The sequence below is a fragment of the Protopterus annectens genome, chromosome 7.part1 (assembly GCF_019279795.1).
Source record: "Protopterus annectens isolate FY-2018-M chromosome 7.part1, PAN1.0, whole genome shotgun sequence".
Lineage (NCBI taxonomy): Eukaryota > Metazoa > Chordata > Ceratodontiformes > Protopteridae > Protopterus > Protopterus annectens.
In genome coordinates this window covers 231,490,241-231,513,504 of record NC_056740.1, presented here as the reverse complement: position 1 = coordinate 231,513,504, position 23,264 = coordinate 231,490,241, and the positions used below count along the sequence as shown (strand labels likewise).

The 23,264-nt window shown below is 40.0% G+C and overlaps 1 protein-coding gene across 1 annotated transcript in view; it reads right to left on the bottom strand.

Moving 5' to 3' along the window:
* Nucleotides 1-12,585: 12,585 nt before the first annotated feature.
* The window catches only part of SELENOS (selenoprotein S), a 352,333-nt gene continuing 341,654 nt past the window's right edge, over nucleotides 12,586-23,264 (bottom strand). The window contains exon 6 of the mRNA XM_044078683.1: nucleotides 12,586-13,264. Coding sequence (XP_043934618.1) covers nucleotides 13,185-13,264 — 80 coding nt within the window. The 3' untranslated portion in view covers nucleotides 12,586-13,184. The remainder of the gene's footprint in view (nucleotides 13,265-23,264) is intronic.

The window sequence follows — 23,264 nt, the reverse complement described above, 5'->3', positions numbered from 1 at the left end:
CAAAAGTGAAACAAGAAGAACATCCAAGATGCTATCCTCCAAAAATAGGAAGCCAATCTGGTGGTCCCCTGCCATAAACAAACTCTACAACAGAAGAAAACAGCTGCTGCAAAAGAGTAAAATCCCATGATTGGAGGAACTCCCTTGCTCAGCCTCAGTAAGAAGCTGAGATCCCTCATAAAATCCTCCAAAGCTAGTTACGAAAAAATTGCCACTGTTTCTAAAGACAACCTACAAAGTATTCTATAGCTATGTCAAGAATCTCAATGGCAACACTCAGATCTGCTGAGTTACAACACAATGGCACTAAATATACAGAATCAACTGATATTGCCAACATCCTGGCAGATTCAGTGCTAACTTTACCCCCCCTCTCATCCCCTAAATGGCCCAGCTCTATACCAGAAGAACGCAAAGTTCCTGTAATTACGGCTGCACAGATAAAAAAAAACACACTTTCCAAAGCCAAGAACACAGCATCCATGGGACCTGACAACAGGCTGCGTTCTACACGAACTACAGAATGAACTGGCACCCCACTTAAGTACCATGTTCAATCATAGCCTCACCTCAGGCTTTGTGCCCATTGAATGGTGCACAGCGATAGTTATCCCACTCCACAAAGGGAGATCCACCACGGACCCCAGGAACTACTTCCCATTAGCCTGACGAGCCAGGTCTGCAAGGCCATGGAACGTATCATCGTGGAACTTATAAACAAAGACATTGGTAGTCTCCAAACTCTGGACCCCACCCAGTTAAGGTTTGTAAAAGCAAAAACGAAGCTTGTTGGGGAGTTCCAAATAAAGGTCGGAAACTCAAGAAAGGTGCTTTATTCAAACAGACAAGGTTAACGCAACAAGTCACATACGTTTTCGACCCTGGTAACCAAAGTCTTCCTCAGAAATGCATAAAAACCAATTGTATGCCTTTTTATACTTAATCCAAACTTAATTGTCCAATAAGAAACTTATAAAAGCTTGATAAAATGTGCTGATTAAAACTTTAGTATTTTGCACATGTAACAAAAACCACACAAAACCATTATAATACATACCATGTATACTGAAGTATAAAAATATGTTGAACACGTTTATTAAAATGTATATTGTTTAAAAATAAGAAGTTATGTACCTACCATAACGTTCCATGTTAGTTGTCTTCTTCTTGCCTTCTTTCTTGCTGGACGGGTTCGGAGCCGATCCTCGGCTCCGACTCGGCCAATACTAAAGCTCGAGAGCTAATTCCACCGGCTCGAGGCTCCCCTATATCCCACAATGCTAGGCGGTAACTACCCAGATCTCGTTTGATAGCTATACCAAGCAATCCTAGTCTCCATAGAATGGAGTAGGGAAACCCACCTCAAACAGTCTGCGTAAAGAAAAGGCAGACCTCAGTAAAGATAGAAGTGGTGGGAGAAAGTGTGGGAGTAACAAATTTCGGAAGAAGAAACACAAAAGAATTCTGGTCGGTCTGTCCAGGCTTGGGGGAAGGAGGGAGGGCAGAAAGAAGGCGAGAAGACAACTAACATGGAACGTTATGGTAGGTACATAACTTCTTAATGTTAAGTTGTCAATCTCGCCTTCATTCTTGCTGGATGGGACCGCGTCCTTAGCACCTTATCCCGGGTGGCCTATCGGAACAGACTCTTGAGAACAGTGGAACCAAAATTGGCACGGCTTCTGGAAACCATGTCCAATTTGTAATGTGAAATGAATGTATGAGGAGAAGCCCAGGTGGCTGCTGCACAAATTGAATCTATTGGCAACCTGTCCTGAAAGGCTATGGATGTAGCTAATGCCCTAGTTGAATGAGCTCTAGGTCTTGAGGGTAGTTTTGATGTCTGATCTCATAGATGAAAGTAATTGTAGACGTGAGCCATCTAGAAAGGGATACTTTAGTGACTGGAAGGCCCAATCTACCTTCTGCATATGACAGAAACAATAGATCAGATTTCCTGAATTGTTTAGTCCTGTCTAAGTAATATCTCAGTTGGCGATGAACATCCAAAAATGCAGCTTTTGCTCTGACCTATTTGAATAGTTAGGGGAAAAAACGGGGAGATCAATAACTTGGTTTAGGTTAATTTGAGAAGAAATTTTAGGTAAAAAGGATGGATTAGTCCGGAGGGATACCCTGTCTTTGTGAAAAACTAAGTAAGGGGGACGACTGCACAGAGCATGGAGTTCAGATACTCTTTTCGCTGAAGTTATAGCTACCAGAAAAAGTGTCTTCCAAGAAAGCAACTTCAGAGAACATGAAGCCGGGTTCAAAGGGGAAGAATTAAAGATGCCAGAACCAAGTTCAAATCCCATTGAGGCGGAGGGTCTTTGATTGGAGGTTTGAGAAGAAATACACCCCTTAAGAAGGCTTTACAGAGTTTGTGAGCCATGATGCTGGATTCTGAGACACCAACATGAAAATTTGATATGGCAGCCAATTAAACTCTAATGGTTGATGCAGAAGATCCTAAAAGAAAGAGTTCTGCTAGAAAGTCTAAAATAGACTGGATAGGTGCAGTAAAAGGATCTATGTTTTTCGATGATGCCCAAAGGGAAAAACGTTTCCACTTGCTAGTATAAATCTTCCGGGTAGAGGATTTACGAGAGGCTATCAAAATATCTCGGACTGACCGAGATATTGAGGGAAGCCTGGCTAAGGTTGGAATCGGAGAAACCACGCTGTGAGGTTCAGAGAAGACAGAGATTGGTGCAGCTGACCCGATTGATGGGTAATCAGATCTGGTACTGGGTCCAGATGCCAAGGCTGCTCCAAAAGGTAACGATGAAGAAAGGGAAACCATATCTGTCGAGACCAGTAAGGGGCAATGAGGATCATTGTCACTCTCAAGGTGATGGCTTTCTGAATTAGTTGAGGTATCAGTGGAAAGGGGGGAAAGGCATACAGAAGTCCCCAGGGCCAATTGTGGACTAGAGCGTCTCTGGTGGGATGGCCTGTTAACAGGAAGAGAGTGAAGAAGTCGTGACACTTGCTGTTTTGGGGAGTAGCAAAAAGATCGCAGCAAGGTTGGCCCCATCTTAGGAATACTTCTTCTAGAACTGATTTCTTTAGAGACCACTCGTGTGGCATGAGAATTGCTCTGCAATAATGTTGGATTTCCCGGGAATATGCGTTGCTATCAGAAAATGCTGAGAAGAGATCGCCCATTGCCAAAGTCTGAGTGCTTCTCGACATAAAGGGTATGATCTGGTTCCGCCTTGTTTGTTGATGTACCACACTACGGACATGTTGTCCGTTTGAATTGCAATAGTCCCCTTGGGAAGAGAGTCGTGAAAGGCTTGCAACGCTAAAAGCACTGCTCTCATCTCTAAGACATTTATGTGCAAGTGGCACTCGAAGGGTTGCCACGTGCCCTGGACTGTCCTGCCCTGATAATGCCCCCCCACCTGATCAGGGAGGCATCTGTTGTCAACGTGGCAACTGGGGGGGGGGGGAGTGAAGGGTCTTCCTTGAAGAAGCTGAGGTGATGTGATCCACCAAGACAGTTGATTCTTGCATACTTGAGTTATCAATATGGTATGGGACAACGGGAGTCGTTGAAAGGACCATTGAGTAAAAAGCATCCATTGGAGGATCCTCATGTGAAAGCGAGCCAAGAGGAGAAGGGGAATAGCAGCTGCCATGAGTCCTAGTACCTTCAACACCAGTCTGGCTTTGATTCTGACACATTGTAAGAGAAGGGACACTTGGTTCCGGATGTCTAACACCTTTTGCTCTGCGAGTCTGGCTGAAAGGGTCTGTGCATCTAAGGTGGCGCCTATAAAAATAATAGATTGACAAGGCGACAAGGCAGATTTTTCGAAATTTATTGAAATGCCTAGAGCTTGACAAGATTGAATGGTGAAGTCCCTGGATAGGAGAAGCTGATGTCTGGTGGTGGCAGTAAGGAGCCAATCGTCCAGATATGGAAACACCTGGAATCCTTGGCGTCTCAAGTGAGCCGTGACCACTGCCATGCATTTGGTGAACACCTGGGGGGCTGTAGTGAGACCAAAGGGCAGGGCCCTGAATTGGTAGTGACTGGCTCCCAGCCTGAAGCTGAGATATCTCCTGGAGCGTCGGTTCATTTTGATGTGGTAGTACGCGTCCTGAAGATCTATCGAGCACATCCAATTGTCCTGACCCAAAAAGGGTAGAATGGACTGTAGCGTGACCATCCGGAATTTTGTTTTCTTGACAAACTTGTTTAAGTAGCTGAGATCCAGTATGGGTCTCCAGTCCCCTGTTTTTTGGTACCAAAAGAATTTGGAGTAGATTCGGATCCTTGCTGGTCTGCGGGACTGATTGGAGGACTCTTTTTGATAGCAGCCGAAATTTCTAATGCTGCTTGTTCCCTTAGACCGGGTGGAGCGTCTGGAAGGGATCTTTTGGTTGGGTTGGAATATGAATGAAGGGAATTTTGTAATCCTCGGATATGATCGACTGTACCCATTTGTCTTGAGTTAGGGAAAGCCAGGCTTTTGGGTACAGTGATAACCTTCCCGACTGCCTCCGGCGGACAGCGGGCAGCCCCTCAGGGGTGCAGAAAGGGTTTGTCAGAGATCATTTCTCTGCTACCCTGGTTTCGCGGACCTCCTCTGCCTCTAGGGCAGCGTCTATTATTATTCCCCTCTGCCTCTAGAGGGAATCGCCTTGTCGTCAGATGAGACTCCCTGGGATTGTTTGCGGAACCACATCTTTCCTCCCCTTTGACCTTTGGGATAGGGTCTAGAAGGGGTAGAAAAACGGACTCCTACAGCAGAGAGAGTCTTACCTTCCACCTCGCACCTGGTCAATGTATCCTTCACCTGTGGACCAAACAATGATGATCCATCAAAGGGAGAATTGGTGAAGGACGCCTTGAAAGGGTTCGCAAACTTGCATAGCCGCATCCAGGCGTGCCTTCGTAAGGCAACACCTGTGCCTGCGGCTCTACTCGCCCCATCTGCTGCGTATGAGACCAGCCGCATGGAGGAGTTAACAATGGAATTTAGGGTTGCCAACTGGGAGTTCATTGTGTCTTTGAACCCCTCAGCTGTAGGATCCTTCATCAGTTCACCCATATCCTTGAGTAAATCTCTTTGGAGACGAGTGAAGTGGCATAAGTAGTTCAGCGACCGCATTGAAAAGGTCGCTGACGAGAACATCCGCTTGCCGTACCTGTCCATGGTCCTAGATTCCTTATTAGGAGGATGGACAGGAACCGAAGGTTCAGCTAACTCCTTCTTTGTGGCCGCAGCCACCACCATGGCATCAACAGGGACACCTTTGGATAAAAACTCTTTGTCTTTGGGGGCAGTAATAAATTTGGATGGTCTCCTCGGGGTGGGTTCCACTGAGTCAGGAGCCGTCCAAGCCTTCCTTGCCACCACTTCCATAAGAGGGTCAAAGGGAGGGACACCCAGGAGGTAGAAGGCGAGAACCAAATGCCTCAAGATACACTGACTCATCCTCCGAAGGATTAAGGGCTGGCCAGTTCCCCCTCTGTTTGAGGATTTCAAGGATGTCCGGGAGACATCCTCAGAGGGGATTGAGGGACCCTTCGGATTCCTCTAAGTCAGTGTCAGAGGTGATGGACTCAGGGGAGTCAATGTGCTTCCTCTTGCACTGCCTCTTCCTAGGGGGATCTCCTGCAGGGTCAGGAGAGACCTCGGAAGAGGAGGAAATTCCCAATGGGGAATCTTGAGGAGTTGGTTCTCTGCGGTGTGGGACAAGGGGGTGAGTAGAAATCACCGCAGGCACTGTAGATGGAGGGGCTGAAGGAGCTGACTGTGGGGCAGAACCTGGTTCTAGCACGCTCTGCATGACCTCGAAGGCACCCCTGTCAGGCAAGGCCCGAGGCCCTCGCTCCGAAGAGACAAGGACCTCTCCCGGCACCGACAGAGACGGCTCCGAAGCCGATGTCGGAGCCGAACTCACCAGAGCCAAGCTCTGAGAGGGAGGCGGGTCGGACAAGGGTCGGATGCCACTCGCCCCCTCGGAGCCGACGAGGGAAGCTCGGCGCCGAGATCCCTCCAAAGAGGAGATTGGGGCAGACGACGGAGCCGAAATGGAAGGTATCGGATCCGACGCACAGACAGTCATGGCTCTGACAAGCCTTGGCTCCGAACTCGAAGGAGTCGGAGGAAGAATGTAATGTGGAACGGGAATAGCCACTGACTGGTGAGTCGGGCTATGCAGCATTTGGGCCAGTGCCTCGGACTTAAGAAGTCTACTCACCACCCTCTGCAAATCATGGTCTGATAACCTGGAAGACCGAGAGGAATGGGTTTTTTGACTCCGCTCCGAAAGGAGAGGGGATCCTGGTGCCGAGTGCACGGATCCGATAGAGGGGGACCTGGACCTCTTTCTGGAATGTGGCTCCGATAAGGGTATCGGAGCCGATGAAGACTTATCAGCCTCGGCTCCAGCCAGAGCCGAGGTAACAGTATGAGGCTTAAGAACATCGGCTCCGGCCGGAGCCGATGTCGAAGCCTGCTTCGACTTCTCAGCAGTCGACTCAAGAGCAGGAGCCGACTGCTTTGAAGTTTTTGAAGGCTTCCCCGACACAGACTGAGTCAGGGGGCCTTCAGGCTTTAACAAGCCCCGCAAGATCAGCTTGTTCTTGCGTTCCTGCAGGACTCGAGGGCTGAAACCATGGCAAACAGCACGAGTCCTGCAGGTGCACAGGTCCCAGGCAATACACACAAGAAGTGTGACCGTCTGTCAGAGACATTTTCTGACAGCACAAGTCACACTTCTTGAAGCCTGAGACCTTATCCTTAGACATAGTAAGGTAAGAGAGGCTGTACACACACACAAACCAGACACTCTTTACAGAAAAAATTATAAAAAAATTACAGTTATACAGAAACACATACACACAAGCCCCTACAACACTAATCTTAAAAGGGACTAGGGTGAGGGAAGGGCCGAAGGCCTAGAACAAGTAGTAAGAGGGGAAGGGTTCGACAGATAGGGGTCGATACAACTAAATATTAGAATTAAACTATAGAAAATATTTTATAACCAAAAAAGGGGGTTATTAGTAATACCTAATGGTAAATATTTTACTAACCTGCCTGAGCCAGTAGAAAACGCACCTCGTCAGCTATAGCGGCAAACGAGATCTGGGTAGTTACCGCCTAGCATTGTGGGATATAGGGGAGCCTCGAGCCGGTGGAATTAGCTCTCGAGCTTTAGTATTGGCCGAGTCGGAGCCGAGGATCGGCTCCGAACCCATCCAGCAAGAATGAAGGCGAGATTGACAACTTAACATTGTATTGTAAATAAATATATTGAGTTGTTTAATGAATAAATAATCAAATTGAATAGAAAAGTTCCAGCAGTACAACCAGACAATTACTATCCAACACTGCCACCTTGTGGCTAAAATGTGAAAATTCATACCTTAGCTGCTCTGAGCTTGAGTACAGAAGAAATAGAAATTAAATCATTTAAACCTGGAGGTTTGGTAGAATCCAAAACTATTTGCCAGAATAATTCCCTATACTCAAGTTTGGCCTCCCACATACCACCTCTTATTTCCTTAGGGACAATTTCCAACACAAAAAAAGAAAAGGAAGCCTGGGGTCACTAAGGTGTGTCTAAATAGTGCATTTTTGTTGTATTGTTTCCTGATATCGTATAAATGCTCGTAAATACAGTTCTTCAATTTTCTTTCTGTCTTGCCCACATAAAATGAGCTACAAAAATTACACATGGCAATGTACACAACCCCCTGTGTGTTACAATTGGAAAAACAGACACTCACTATTTTTCTGTCCCTAGATGGAATGAGGATATATGTTTGATTAATAATGTGGGCACATTGTGAACATGCTCCACATTTGAAAGTCCCTGGCCTACGTGATGAGCCATTGGCTTTTCTGGATCCATTAAACTAAAAAAACTGCTTAAAATTTTGATCCTTTCTATATGTAAATTTCAAAGTTTTATCCTTGAATATATCTAAGTCAGAAAGTTCAACAAACTTGTTTCACTCCCTAGTAATAACTTCCTTTATGACTCCTGAATCCCCTGAATAATCAAATATAAAAGCTTCACCAGGGTGGTCATAATTATTGTTTGGTGCTTCTGGGTAAATAATATCTTGTGGTTCCTGCCCTAAAATGGGAGCGAACCTAACTTTTCTCCCCTGGACCACCACATCAAGCATTTCGTCCAAAAGGTATTGTGGGTATCCGCGTTCCCTAAACATATCTAAAACATAGTTACTCTGAATAAAAAAATCAGTGTCATTAGATGTCATCCTACTAATCCGTACAAGTTGACCTTTAACAAGGTTCTTTTTCTGAAAGAAAGGATGTCCACTTTTAAAATGGAGATATGAATTCGAAAAAGTGTCCTTGCAAAAAATGTTGGATGAAAATCCTCGGTCAGTTTTAGTAAGGGTAATATCCAGAAAAGTAAGAACATGGGGGTTATAGTTGTAAGTAAATTCTAAAAATGTAGTAGTACCTTTTAGGTATTCCAAAAACTCAATGAATTGATCGTGTGAGCCCTTCCAAAAAATGACAATGTCACCCAAAAATCTTTTGTATAGACACCAATATGAAGCAAATTTACTCTTCAAAACATATAACTCTTCCCACTTGGATAAAATAATATTTGCATAAGTAGGGGCACATTTAGCACCCATTGCCACTCCTTTAGTTTGTCTGAAGAACTCACCCTGAAAAAACATAAAATTATTTTTGAGAACGACATCCATGAAAAGTAAACAGTTATTAAAATCATCATTGGAAAACAATTTGCTGTCCCTCATACTCTCCTCTAACCACAGAAGACGTCATGGGGAATAGACCCAAAAAGGTCCACTATATCTAAGGTAATAAACACCAGATCAGAAGAAAGTAAATGAGGACCAACACACCTAAGAAAGTGCCATGAATCTTTTAGGGTGGTAACACCTCGGTAGGAAAGTTCTTTCAATTTCTCATCCACAAATTTGGCAAGTGGGGTGGTGGCTGAACCTTCTGAAGCAACAATGACCCTTAAGGGGGGATTCATCTGATCCTTATGGACCTTGGGAATACCAAAAACAGAGGGTACTCTAGGTCGTGGATTAGTTAAAAATTGGAAATTCTCTTGGGTAATAGACCCCTCAAGAAGTAAATCATTGAGCAGTAAGTTAATTTTTAAATAAGATAAATTTACCTCGTTGATGGAAGCTCTAGAGTATTTGTTATGGTCATGTAATAAATCATTCATTTTTGATTCATCACTTATAAAGTCCATCAAAACAGTCCCACCACCCTTGTCAGGTTGCATAACCCTAATATGAGAATTGTTCCTAAGATCATCAAACACCCTTCTTTCTTGCTGTGTTAAATTTGAAAAAATCTTGTGGTGGGCAACCGTATTCCTAATTTCCCTTTCTGTACTGCTGGAACTTTTCTATTCAATTTGATTATTTATTCATTAAACAACTCAATATATTTATTTACAATACATTTTTAAACAATATACATTTTAATAAACTTGTTCAACATATTTTTATACTTCAGTATACATGGTATGTATTATAGTGGTTTTTGTTACATGTGCAAAATACTAAAGTTTTAATCAGCACATTTTATCAAGCTTTTATAAGTTTCTTATTGGACAATTAAGTTTGGATTAAGTATAAAAAGGCATACAATTGTTTTTTATGCATTTCTGAGGAAGACTTTGGTTACCAGGGTCGAAAACGTATGTGACTTGTTGCGTTAACCTTGTCTGTTTGAATAAAGCACCTTTCTTGAGTTTCCGACCTTTATTTGGAACTCCCCAACAAGCTTCGTTTTTGGTTTTGGTTTGTTTTGAGCTTGTTCCTCCATCATTTTGTTGGTTTTAAGGTTTGTAAAAGGCAGATCATGTCTCCTAAACCTGATAGACTTCTTTGAAGCAGTCACCAAAGTCGTAGATGAGGGTAAGGTGGTTCACACAGCCTATCTAGATCTCACCAAGGCTTTTGACACCATCCCCCTAGTCTGGAATTATAGATAAACTCACTAAACTAGGTATGAATCCCTATGTCACAAGATGGGTTGCTAACTATCTCACTGACAGAACTGTGAAAGTAGCAGACTCCAAATCCGACTTCAGACCAGTTACAAGTGGAGTACCACAGGGTTCACTCCTGGATCCTCTCCTGTTTGATATCTACTTCTCTGAAGTACAGCTAACACAGAAGGTTTTTGGCTAATGAAGTTTGCAGATGACTGCAAACTAGGAGCCATAATTGAAACTCCTAATGATATGGACATCCTGCAAAAGGGCCTCACTGAGAGAGATGCCTGGAGTCAATGCCATGGCCTCAAGCTCAATGCCAAAAAGTGCACTGTCATCCCTTTTGGTAAAAACTCTGCACCCATGAACTACCACATAGGCGGTAATCTACTTAACACCGAAAGTGTGATAAGAGACCTTGGGACACAGGTGAACAGTAGTCTCTCCTTTGATAATAACACTGCCACAATAGTCAGGAAATCCTTCTGTGTGGCACACCTCATCACAAAAGGTTTTTCATCCAGGAAAAAAAGAGGTAATTGTTCCCCTCTACTCCTCACTCATTAGACCAATTATAGAGTACAATGCCCCTTTTGGTATGTACCTCACAAGACATTTACAACAACTGGAAAGGCCGCCGAAATACTTCACAAAGAGGATTACCAGCCTCAAACAGATGCCCTACGCAAAACCTCTCAAAGAACTCCAGCTTTACTCCGTTGCATACCGCCTACTCAGAGGCAATCTCTGCCTAACATACAAAGCTATGTCAAACCCAGAGCTGTTGGACATGCTCCACTTAAAAGAAATCCCAATCTTTACGAGCTACACACTCTAGGGACCTAAACCTTGTCACCACAACAAACAGAACATGCTGGAGGGATAGATTCCTGTCCCAGAGACATCCCATACTCTGGAAAAAACTATCTATCTATATCAAACAAAGCTCCTCATTAGCACTCTTCAAGAAAAATCTTGATGATTGAATGGGAAATAGGAAATTCACCCCAGGGATCATGTCTGTGGCTCTGCTCGACAGGGGCACAGGAAAATAATTTTCTTGGGTGGCAAAAGCCAGAGTACCTTTTTGGCTAGGCTTATAAAGGCCCTAGGGCCAATAGCCTAGTACCTACCTATGAACAAATCAGAATGCACATATCATCTACTACTGCACTTCTCACTTTCCTAGTGCCTCCAAACTAACTCCATTGTCACTTTATCTATACTAAGTCAACTCATCTTCTGATCTCCAACTGTGCTGTGTCATCACAGCAACTGCAGTAATGCTGCATTTCCAGATGCAAGTAAGCACAAAAAGCAGTAGTTTTATAATTCTTTATTAAAAGCAAAAAAAAATAGTATTAGTGTATTTCATGATTAAAAATGCATTTAGAACAGACCATGGCTGCTCTCTTTAAACCAGGTTAAATGAAGCTAATATGAAAATAAAATCAGAACAGCAAAAATCTCTTTAAACCAGGTTAAATGATACTAATATGAAAACAAAATCAGAACAGCAAAAATTATCATCATATTTTTGTGTTCAGTTCAATTTCCTTCCTTTCCTTCATAAACCGTATGTACATGCATGCGCGCACACACACACACACACACACACACACACACACACACACACACACACACACACACACACACACACACACACACACACACACACACACACACACACACCTTAGAGGGAACATTGCTCACTACCCTTAGGAGTACCATGCTGTCTCCCCACCAAGATAAAGTTGGTGTCTACCCTTGGTAGATGGCCTTGGTCTTGAGAAAATTGAAGCCAGACCTTTTTGCCATTTGAATGAAGCCATCCTCTGGCACACATGCATATATACATATTTTTCCTGATCAGCATTTGCTAATTCGTGTACAGCACTATCCACATGAACGTTTTTGAGACTTAGCATGGACATCTGTATTGGGGAGCACTATGTGGGTAGCATCGAGACTAGGGGATAAAGCTGCCTTCATAGTTGCCTGGACAACAAACTCTTCAAGTAATCAGACAGTGTCAATGGTCACCTACTACACATGAAAAAACATATTAAATAAATAAATATGCAAGCGACCACAAACCCAACATTGTGAAGTTACTTTTGAGTATCCACACACGAACAAAGGTCTTAACTTACCTGCTTCTAATGACTGGTTCCAGTTTAACATATCTGCCTATTCGAATAGGCCGACAGGTATGTAAGTGGATTTGCAAGTACTGGAATCTGCTTTAACTTGCTAACTCCAGGATGGTTCATAAAGTCTGAAATTGCAGTCAAGTTTTTCTGTGAACACATTTGCTGATCCACTAAAAAGTATTATGGTCTACATTATCTTGTAACAAGTTTTTAAGAATACTCAAATATGCCAGCAACATATTAAAAAGCATTCTCACTTATTTTATGCATATTTTTTTTTTATTTATTCATAAATGCTTTAATGTTATACAACCTGCATTCTAAAGCCTTTAAAATTTTCCCTTTCATTTTGGAAATGCAAATAAAAGTTATTAAAATTTTTGTTTTGTAATTAAAGAAATTAAGTTGTAATTAAGCAACAATATATAGAAACGGTATGTCCACTTACATCATTTTTATTTTAGAAAGGCAATGGCCATTTATCAACAAATCACCTCCTTTAAACACATACATAAGCGCACAAACACACACAAACACTTTGGGGAGAAAATATTTTTTTCATGCATTCTTCTCACATGAAATTTAAATTACCTGAGTGTTAAACTTAAGGAGAGATCATGAGACCTGAATGCCAAGTCACCAGATTTGCTAGAGCAGTGTAGAATAAGGGGAAGGATTAAAAGAAAAAAATTATTATGAATATAATGTGCCTCATCTGTACTTAAAGCCAATAAGTAAACAAACTGTACTTCTGAATTGCTACAGAAAATAGTAACACTATCTATTGTCCGATTTCTGTCATCCTTGCTGGTAGTTTGCCATTTTCAAGAATGACGTCATTTAGAGTTGCTAGCCAAAGAATGTAATCACATTCCAACACCACCTGAAGATTTTGCTTTAAAGCGCAGTTCCATTCTGCAGACTGCATTCTTAGTAAAACAAATGAAGATGACAAGCAAGCTCTGGACAACTAGACAGTGCATCATTCTCATCTGCCAGTGTTATTACGTTTTAGGCAACACTGACAGCTCTTTAACCTCATCCACCAGCAGAAGGACCCCTTCGACCAGGCCTCCAGGAACAAGAACCTCCTCCACTTCCACTGAGAGGATTGTAGTCTGAAACAAAAAAAAAACACGAGTGTAGGGGTCTTTCTCTTGTCCTTCATTTGCTTACAATAAACAGCATTTTTCTTTCAAAAGCAGATAAAAATGTACTAATTTTGTGCAGGAATGTTGGGCAACAACAGTGAAATCTCAGTAAAGATCGTGGTTTAGGTAAACACTTTGCTTTACAACAAAACTTGACTCACTAACTCCATTTCATCTATCCCCACACCCCCTTAGCTATTAAAGACCTCTCCAAAGGTTGCAAAACCTTAGGGTATAAAGAAAAAATAATTATAACTAAGCACATCTGACAGGAGGGTGACCGAATTCTCATTTTAAAGTGAAGACTCGTACAGAAACTGTCATCACAGTGTAGCAGAAACAGACTTTAGACTTTTTTGTCTCAAACCAGTACACACATTTCATAATTACAATAAGATGTGGTCCACTGCAACACCTTCCTGTAACACAATTCAGATTACGGCTTGGGTTAGAGAGTTTACACAGGGTATTTATGTCACTGTATCTTGAGGACAACTGACTCAGCAAATTAGCAAACACAATCTCCTATAATGCAGTATACAGTTTATTGTTCAATGAGGGTGTGTATCCAGAAACAATGTAGCTGAGATTCAGTGCCACAATACCATTACGGCATGTGGTTCATATGCTGCTGTTTCCTTGGAAATATCCTTCATAGATGATAAAAGAAATATAGCACACTAGCCATGAGATAGAGACCGTTTAGAAGAGATTCTCTCCCCTTCCATTCTGCAGCAGGAAAAACTAGAAAAATCACATGGACTACAGCTTCCCATATGAAAAATAAGGAAAGACTATTCTCAGCAATACTCATAGACCACCAGAACTTTTTAAGTAGATGTCTCAGCAAACAAAACAGGAGCCTTGAAAAAAAAACACATACAACTGATTCAGACTAGTACAGTCAACTGCTCCAGAACAGGGAAATAAAAAGAATGAGCCCAAGGTTGTTAAGCTGACAATGGGAGCTTGAATCTGACTTTTCTTAATATTCATATGTAAAACTACAAATTTACCAAGTTGGGCTAGCATCGTTCCATTTACAGACTCATGGAATGCACAGAAGACCAATAAATGGACTTTCAAAAGGAGGTTTTACTTCTTAGCCAGGTCAGCACCACAATGTACAAGAGCCTTTTTTTTTGCTGTTGTTTTGTTTTATGGATGACCTGGGAGCACTACAGTAGTTAACTGAGCTGTTTGCAGAATATGCAAGTGGGGACTGAAAGAATGAACCACAGCACTACAAAATGAAGCTCACACGTAGCTTATGGCCATACCAGTCAGTTAGACGTTTTTCCACTTCCAAGTACAAAACAACTTTTCAAAGTCAAAATAACAATGGATACACACTTTGAGTCATCATAACAAAACAGGAGAGTATAGTTGTGAAAGGTCCTTGCAATATTTGCCATTTGTGCTCTTAATGTCTATTTTATTACTATACTATAATATGCCACAGGCATCATGCATTTGGGCAGGACTGTGCACTTATCCAGTCAAATTCTTTGTTCCAGTTCTCATTTTATGCAGCATGGGTCAGGCAACATGGCTCGATTTAATGTAAATTTTGTAACCCACTGTAGTTATCAGCAGCTCTACTTTAATTTTTAATGTCAGGAAGATGCAAAATACTGTGACAGATTCGATCCATCTCCCTGAGCAGAGAGAAAAATAAAACTTCACAGAGTTAGGATTTTCCATGACAGCTATTACAGCCAGAACTGACTAAATGTTTCTGTCATTATGGTTAGTCACCTTTACATATATATATATATATATATATATATATATATATAAATATAAAATACATACATACACACAGACACACACACACACACACACACACACACACACACACAAAACCAAAGCCAGGAGCACTGTTATCTTGTTTCTCAGACTTAAGCAAGTAACTGTAATTATTTATTTATTTATTTTTTTTTTTACCACAGATACTCTGCATGAGACTATATTAAGATAACTGGAAAACAGGACAGGACCTCAGCAATTGAAGAATGCAGTTCAGGTGCAGCAGTTACTTTATTTTCATAACGACAACTTTTATGTTTTCAGCGTTCCTCACTTCTATGACTACAGAATGGGTAAGAGTTTCCTGAAATTCATGCAGGCATTTTCATCAGATAGCTTCAAATGACTTATGATGTTGAATATCAGAATGACATGATAAACATTTGGTGTACTTAAATTATATTTACAAGAAAACTACAAAATAGTAGCAAACATCTGTACTTCGAAAAAACTGTACATTAACAACAATATGCTCAAAATATTTGACTGAGCAGTATTCATCACATTTATTTGAATGGAAATGCAGACAACCAGTAATACATCCGAAGGACCAAGATAGCCCAAAGCTGTCCAGTAAGCTATAAAATGCAGCTTTCTGCAAAGGCCTGGAGATGAAGGGCAGACAAAAAAGGTAAAGTTCAGAAAGTGAAGCTATTGTGGCTCATCAGGAAATGGAAAAATAAAAAAATGTTGCTGCAGAATTACTGCCATGTTCCTACAGTCATAACTAGCTGTGTTGCAGACAATGCACTTCTCTTGATTCTGAAGATGTACAGGCTGAGTTTCACTTTTGTTTTCCACCTTCTCTCCTTCTCAGATTGTGTGTGACCATAGTCTTGTTAAAAATAGGAATTTGGAGGTGGTATGTGTGTGCAGGGGGGACTTACCTCTCTAACAAAAAAATAAAAATGTATTCAGAAATTCTTACATTTTGAGTTTCACTGATATGGGTATGTGAAGTACTGGTAACTTGCTTGTTTTTTTACTGTGGTTAATCTCCTGATGATTAAAGCAGAATGCAATTAATCACAGCTGAACAGGATATGGGGAAGGAATGGTCTGTTCTTGTATTCCATCTTACTCGGTCATCCAAATTCAACAGGGAGTACAAGGAGATAAGAAAGAGGTGTGCAAGCAATGGCAGTTTAGGTTAAAAAACTGATGTAATTCAGCTTTAAACATCTGTAGCATGATAATGGGAACAGGTGAACCATTTCATTGGATACAAAAGAAAAAGAGATATTCAGATGCAGGACAAAAAGAGTGGTTAAAACAACTTAAGGGGAAAGTCCTGCAAGTTGAAAGTAGTAGTGAAATTATGGGATACAGTAACAATTACTGAGATATAGTCATATTTCTGAGTGTATGTACAGAATGCACAAAGTTAGTGAAGGAGTAGATATGAGATGGGGATATTTCTAAAGATGCGAATCAGAGACACAAATATGGGTGGGGACAAAAGCAAAATACAAATGTTGAAAATTATTACTCGATATAATAGGATTATGATCAGATCTCTAATCATAACTGGCTTATTATGTGCTCAACACATGGATGCCAAGATATTCACCTTGAGTCAATCTTGGCATCCATGTTGAGAACATATAATAAAGGATTGTCAACAGAGACCCAATCATAATTCTTTGTAGTGCATGGAGCTTTTTCTGTCCCATATACTATTAGTTACAGAAAAGAAAATGTGCTGAGCATTTTTCCGGCTTTCAAATCCATAAAGCACTTAGCAAGCAATGTCAGAAAGACAATGTAACACATTCCCTTATGTTCCAGAAAATAAGGAACAGATTACTGGCACAGACAGCAGGCAGAAACAAATTTGTTTTTAATTCTGCCGCTGTTATTTGCAGGCCAGTACTGGCAGATTTAACTGCCTACAGCAATACCTTTAATAAGTGAAGCAAGGATGCTTATAAATTGTTAAGAACAGGTCTTATGCTATAGAAGCAGTTAACTGGTTTGTCTCTTTCATGACATTTCAGCATGATCACCACGCTCCATGCACTACAAAGATATTCACAGGGGCTCTGTGATGGCCTGCATAGCTCCAGATGCAGGACTGCAAAATAACTCCCGTCTCAATGACGGACTTAAATATTAAGGTGGGAAAAGGGTCACTACATGAGGAAATTATCTACTAAAGATGAACTAAAACGATACTGTACAAAAGTAAAGGAAGTTGGATTTCAGATATGGTGTTTAGCAACAGGCATAAAATTTGAAATAGCAGATGATGAGATCAGTCAGAAAGAGTGATCATGATTTTTATTTTTTAATATCCCATATAAAAACAGAAGGTTAGGACCATAACTCTGTTGATACATAGAGTTAACTGATCACTTAATGGACAAGCTGAAGAATAAATTGTATAAATGGCAAGAGGCTGTAAGGGTGGAAAAGTTATGTAGTATTATTAAACACTATAACTGTTTCTTTCTGTTTTTCAAGGGAAAGAAACAGAAAAACGTATCCTTGAGTAAATATGGATGTTAAATACAGAACCAATGATATATATCTGTGGATGATCACAGAGAAAAGGAGTACTTGTTACAGTATCTCAAGTGAAAAGGAAGATGACCAAAGTAAAATGCAAACAGCTTTCAGAAGGTGATGTAAAAAGGCACATTAAATCTGTAAAAGAAAAAAGAAGCAATGCACAAAAATGTAAGGAACCTGCACAGTCAGCTCAGGCAGCAACAAAGTTAAAGAGTAGGTCAATGTACTCAGTAGTCATTTGTGGATGGTTTAGTCTAAGGAATGAAAGAAAAATAAATGAAATTAAACTATAAAAAAAAAAATAAATAAAAAAATAAAACTGTATCCAGTGGGAAATGTGGTGGATTGGTTTAATTGTCATTTATTATGGAAGTTAAATTTGAGCACTGAATAAATAGACTATATGAGAGACTGAAGCGGATGAGAATGTGTTAAAAGAAATAACGGCTAAGGAGGGCTTAAGAAGCCAAATGCACTAATCCACAGACTCCTCAGAGACAAATTTCAAAATAGAATACCCAATGTACTTAGTGAGTCGTTAAGATTTGTAACTGCCTGAAGAATGCAAGGAGGCAGAAATAATACTACTGTTTAACGCTTACCTACAGGACTACAAGTAACAAGTCACCTCAGCACCACGTGCAATGTACAGAACAGTAGGTGACAAATTTTTTTTTTTATTTTAAATGCAGTATTAATCTGATTTTAAAATAAAAACTAGCATTTTCCTATCCTTATTACACATTCAGGGCAATTACTTTATTAATACACTGCACTATCAAAATAACCTGCAGCTTCTTGTTGAAATGAACACACTTGAACCAGGAAGTGAGACGTCATCCTATTCTTTAGCATAGTTTCTACCTTTCACACAGTAACATACCATAATTTGCCAATCTATGTCCTGCCAGTCTATATCTTGTTAATATGTGAAGTGCCAATTTTAACTGTACAATTTGAAACTTGGCAAGTGAATTTAACAATAGAAAATCACTGCCAGTGAGATTTCCATTTGTTCTTTGGCAGTGATTCACTATCCATATATTTTCTTTTCTCTCTTGTTGTGTAAATGTCGATTTAACATGTTTAACTAAGATGGTGTGGTAATGTGAAACTTCTGGTAGCAACTTCAGGACTATAGATATGCTCTGAACAATTAATCTCAGAGTTTATTCAGCAATGTCTAGTGGCTGCACTCTTCGGGAATCATTTTCTGATGCAGATACATTACTACAAATACTGGCAGGACATTAGAAATATCTGTGGACAGTGGTAATGATACATACTGTTCACACATATTTTTGATGTAATTTATTACAGTGACCTTGGGGGCTAAGAATTACATTAGCTAACTGAAACACATTACTGTGGCCACAGCTTCTTTCACCTTCTTTACAATCACACCTCTGAGAATGGTAAATGTCTGTTTTGTGGGTGTGCATGGGGGAGGGGTGAAAGCAAATAACAGTTGTATGACCACTGCTAAATGATCACAAATATATTTTTGGATGATGATGTATGTGTTTAATAGTAGCAGGTTAAAATACATTACTGTCACCATTATTTCATTCAGCTTTCATCATCAATATCAGATGTGCGCATAGAAGGGGATAAGCTGTATATGTAGGGGCAGACTATGTGTGAACGTAAGCAAACAGTATTAGCATGATTACTGCTGAATGACAGGGGCAGCGTATGCATCCAATAGTGGCAATTCGATTACCTTTGTTATTTGTCTCTTAACACAATTAGACATGAGACTTTGGAGGAATCTATGAGCAAAAGCAACTGGCAATTACATGATCAGAAGTCTATTTTTTACTTTATTTATTTATGCATTAATTTATTTTTTTGAATAGCAGGCTAGGAAGCAAAGGGGAATCATATGATCACTGTTGAGCAATCACTGGTGTGTCTCATTATGGAAGTCGCACATGTGTCTTGAGGCAACCAGCTGAAGTAGATTGTTGTAGTCATAATAATTATATGACCTCTTCACAGTCAGTGAAAGTATACCCTATCAGAAGGGTCACAGTCCTTTAGTAAAGAATATGCACAAAATTGGCATTTGCTACATTTCACAAACACAGTGAAAGCACATTGTTTCTTTATTATAATTTCACACCATCACTAAAGCAAACGTCTTTAGATTCAGTTCAGAACACTTATACATTTTTATTTTCTTCACAACAGTGAATACATCAATACACTTTGCTTTTACAACATAGCTAAAATGCTATTTTATCCTTAAAAGAGATGCCTCCAAAACGTTCCAAAGTTAATGTATAAAATAAATATATTTAACATGCAGTTGGGGCTGATCTTGTTGATTCAGGTGGTTGGACACCTTCTCTCATTGGGCCATTAAGATTTAAGAAAATTTATATAAAATAGAAGATTTTCAATGTGTTTTTTATGACTTCATTGCAGGAAACTGTCGGTTGCAATATGATGGCATTGGAAGTACCAAACATACTCATGTAGATGTTGACAGCATGGACAAATCAGGATCAAATCGGAGACCAAATACCTATTAAAATTGACTGATACATTTACAAGTCTAGGGGTTAAAGTTTGTGAGAGGTGGTGAAGTATTACAGTCATTGAAATAAAGTATGACGTGAAAAGCTGCATTTTATATTTAATGACTTCAATGACTTACTGACACTTAACTGTATTCACTTTAACAGACTGAAGTAGAGATCACCACCTATACTGTATTTAGTGTTGCCTCTAATACCATCTGTTAAACTGCATAAAGTTAAGCGCCATGATAGTCATTAAAGAAGTGAGTGTTTTTCATGTAATACTGTATGAGTAACTGCCAAGGTGTAATAATACGTTGCACCATTTCTCGTGCATAATTCAACATCCTTTTTAAAGCCAATTTGTTGGAATTAATTTCTAAACTTATGAGTACACGTGGTAGTTAAAAATGAAAAAAGTCACTGAAGAAGAAGTAAAAGCAAGCTAGAGAAAAACAAATGAGGCCCAGTCTAGAATCACCTAAGGCACCTACAAATTATACTAAAACAAGATAAATAAGTGAATGCCTTTCTGCTGCAGTGCAAGTAACAGAACACGGTTTCCACAAAAACAGACTGGGGATGTCCAAGATACATAGTCGATACATATATGTGCGCTTGCAAGTACACACACACATACACACACACACACACACACACACACACACACACACACTCTTTCATCAGAGCATGTTGTTGTATCTTTCGGACTTTCATCAGAGCATAATGAAGAAAAAAGAAATTTCAGACTAGTTTGTTGAAACTAAGATATTGCCTTCAGAATGGAGTAACAAATAAATCTTCAGGTAAAGAGAAACTATATAATTTGCCACTATTTGTGACAGAATTAAAGTATGGTAAATCAACCATTTAGTTTGTTTTTTTCTTGTGTAAGAAGGAGCTAGCACTGTGGCAGTTACAGCAACAGGAAAAGAGATGTATAGTTGTGGGTCAGTCTTTGCAGATCATAATTCTTCTGAGGCAATACTTTTGCAAAAAAGGCAAGTTTCAGAGGTGACCAAGGAGTAGAAATTAGGTAAAAATCAAATACATACTGACATTTTTTAGTGTTAGACTTTTTTTTCCTAACTGGGGAGGAACATTTTATTAATGCACATTCTGCAATGAATAAATTAAAAGACCACCCAAAATTACCTCAACATGAAGTGGAAAAAAAGGAGACAGAGTCCCTCTAAATCTGTTAAATGACAGTGCAGCGGAAAAGGAAGAATGTTGGGACAAGCAGCCTGATTGAGATTGAAAAGGCAGAGAGTTTATGTGCTGTTTGTCTGGAATGCTGTGGCTTAAGAGAGCATACTGGTCAGCATGATTAGAATGAATACTCTCACTCTGCAGCACAAATGGTCTCCAATATGAAGGACTTTACTAACAGCTACAGAAATACCTACAAGAAATGTTTGCAATGTACTCCTGGGTACATTAAGGACAGAGGATGTCTTGACTGATTTGGCCTAGACAAGATTTGATAATGAGGACATTTACCATGACCTTCATTGTAAAATTATAAAATTTTAGTTTACTTTAGCTTCAGCCTCTGTTAGGCAAGTTATGCTTCAAAGGGTTATAAGAAATGAACTGGGCCAACACAAACTAATGAATAAAAGAAAAAAATGCCACATAAGCAAAGGAAGTTTGCCATGGCATAAATATAAGTAAATAGGCTTTATTACATACTCATAAGGGCTTTCGTTCACTTGTGACAATTTCTGCTTCATTAGATCTGATGAAGTTCATGTAAGAACAAGTGGACGAAAGCACTTATGAGTACATAATAAAGCCTACTTACTTATATTGTGGCGAACTTCCTTTGCTTACATGGCATTTTTTGTTTTATTCAAAGGGTTTCAACATAGAGAAGATAAGGTATCTACTTTTATTTCATTTGATTTCTTGATGTAACAGTATATTTTCATAATGTGCCTCAACTGATAACAAAAGTGTATTTATATATAGTGCCTTAAATACTATAATTTGACATTATTTAATGTTTCTTTATTTCATAGATATAAATGTTTCTAAAAATAAAATAAATGTATGATCACATGGAAGCATTTCCTGATGCTCTACGAGACTATATATGGACCCCACAATGGGAAAAAAAATTACGGCCAGAAATGAATAAAAAGGAAGAGTTCTATTTAATCTGGGCAAAGGTAGCATTAGTAAATTTTTTCAGCAAGAATAATTAGAGGGACTAATATAGTACAATATAATAGTATTTTATTGGATGTTAGGAGATGACTAACAATGGTTTAGAATAAAGATTGTTTTTATAACTCTTTGCCTCCACTGCCTGTTAATCCTCTGTCTTCTCCCCATCAGTCAGCCTTTTCATTCTTATCACTTGAGTGAGTCAGTTGGGTGAGGCCATCAGACAGCCCTCAAGGTGGATTGAGGCTTTATCCTTATTTTCTTCTCTATCTCGAACTGCATTCACCTGGCAAGGTGCTAGTGAAGGGCATGCAATTGGCTGTCTTTGTACGGATCACCTTACTTTCACAATGTGTGAGGCCTCCAAGCATCCCTGCCCTTCCCCTGGAGCAAAAGTGATGGACTCTCCAGTTGTCAGAGAGATCACACTGTCCTGTGTGCTTCCCAGTGTATGAAAACCTATCCGTCCACCCAGGAGATACAAGCGAAACCCATCCTTTCACCCCCCACTACCACCATCTGCCTCTTCCCGTGCCTGGGCACCAAATTAACTACAGTTGCTTTGATTACAGTCAGGGCTTCTGCCCTCTGTGCCATGGTGCCAGGCTAGAATAAACTTTTAACAGCAGATCTATGGAATAATTTTCTATGTCACAGCAGAAATTGTCACAGATCAGAGTTGTTATTTGTTAACAGAATGTAAGACATGGGTGCAGGTGCAATCCTTTAATGGCTGAGGGATTAGTGTGCCTCTAATAAGGAAAAAATTACTCTCTTATTAGACAATAAATGGAAATGTATTCAAAGGGCTGTAATTACACTGCATAGCTAAATTAATATTTTAGGCTTTATCTTATTAAACTGAGGTGAAAGTTTTTTTGGCAGGTTACCTCAGAAAAATGATGTATAGCTTCTGAAGGGGTTATAATGTGGCCTCAGCAATACTCACT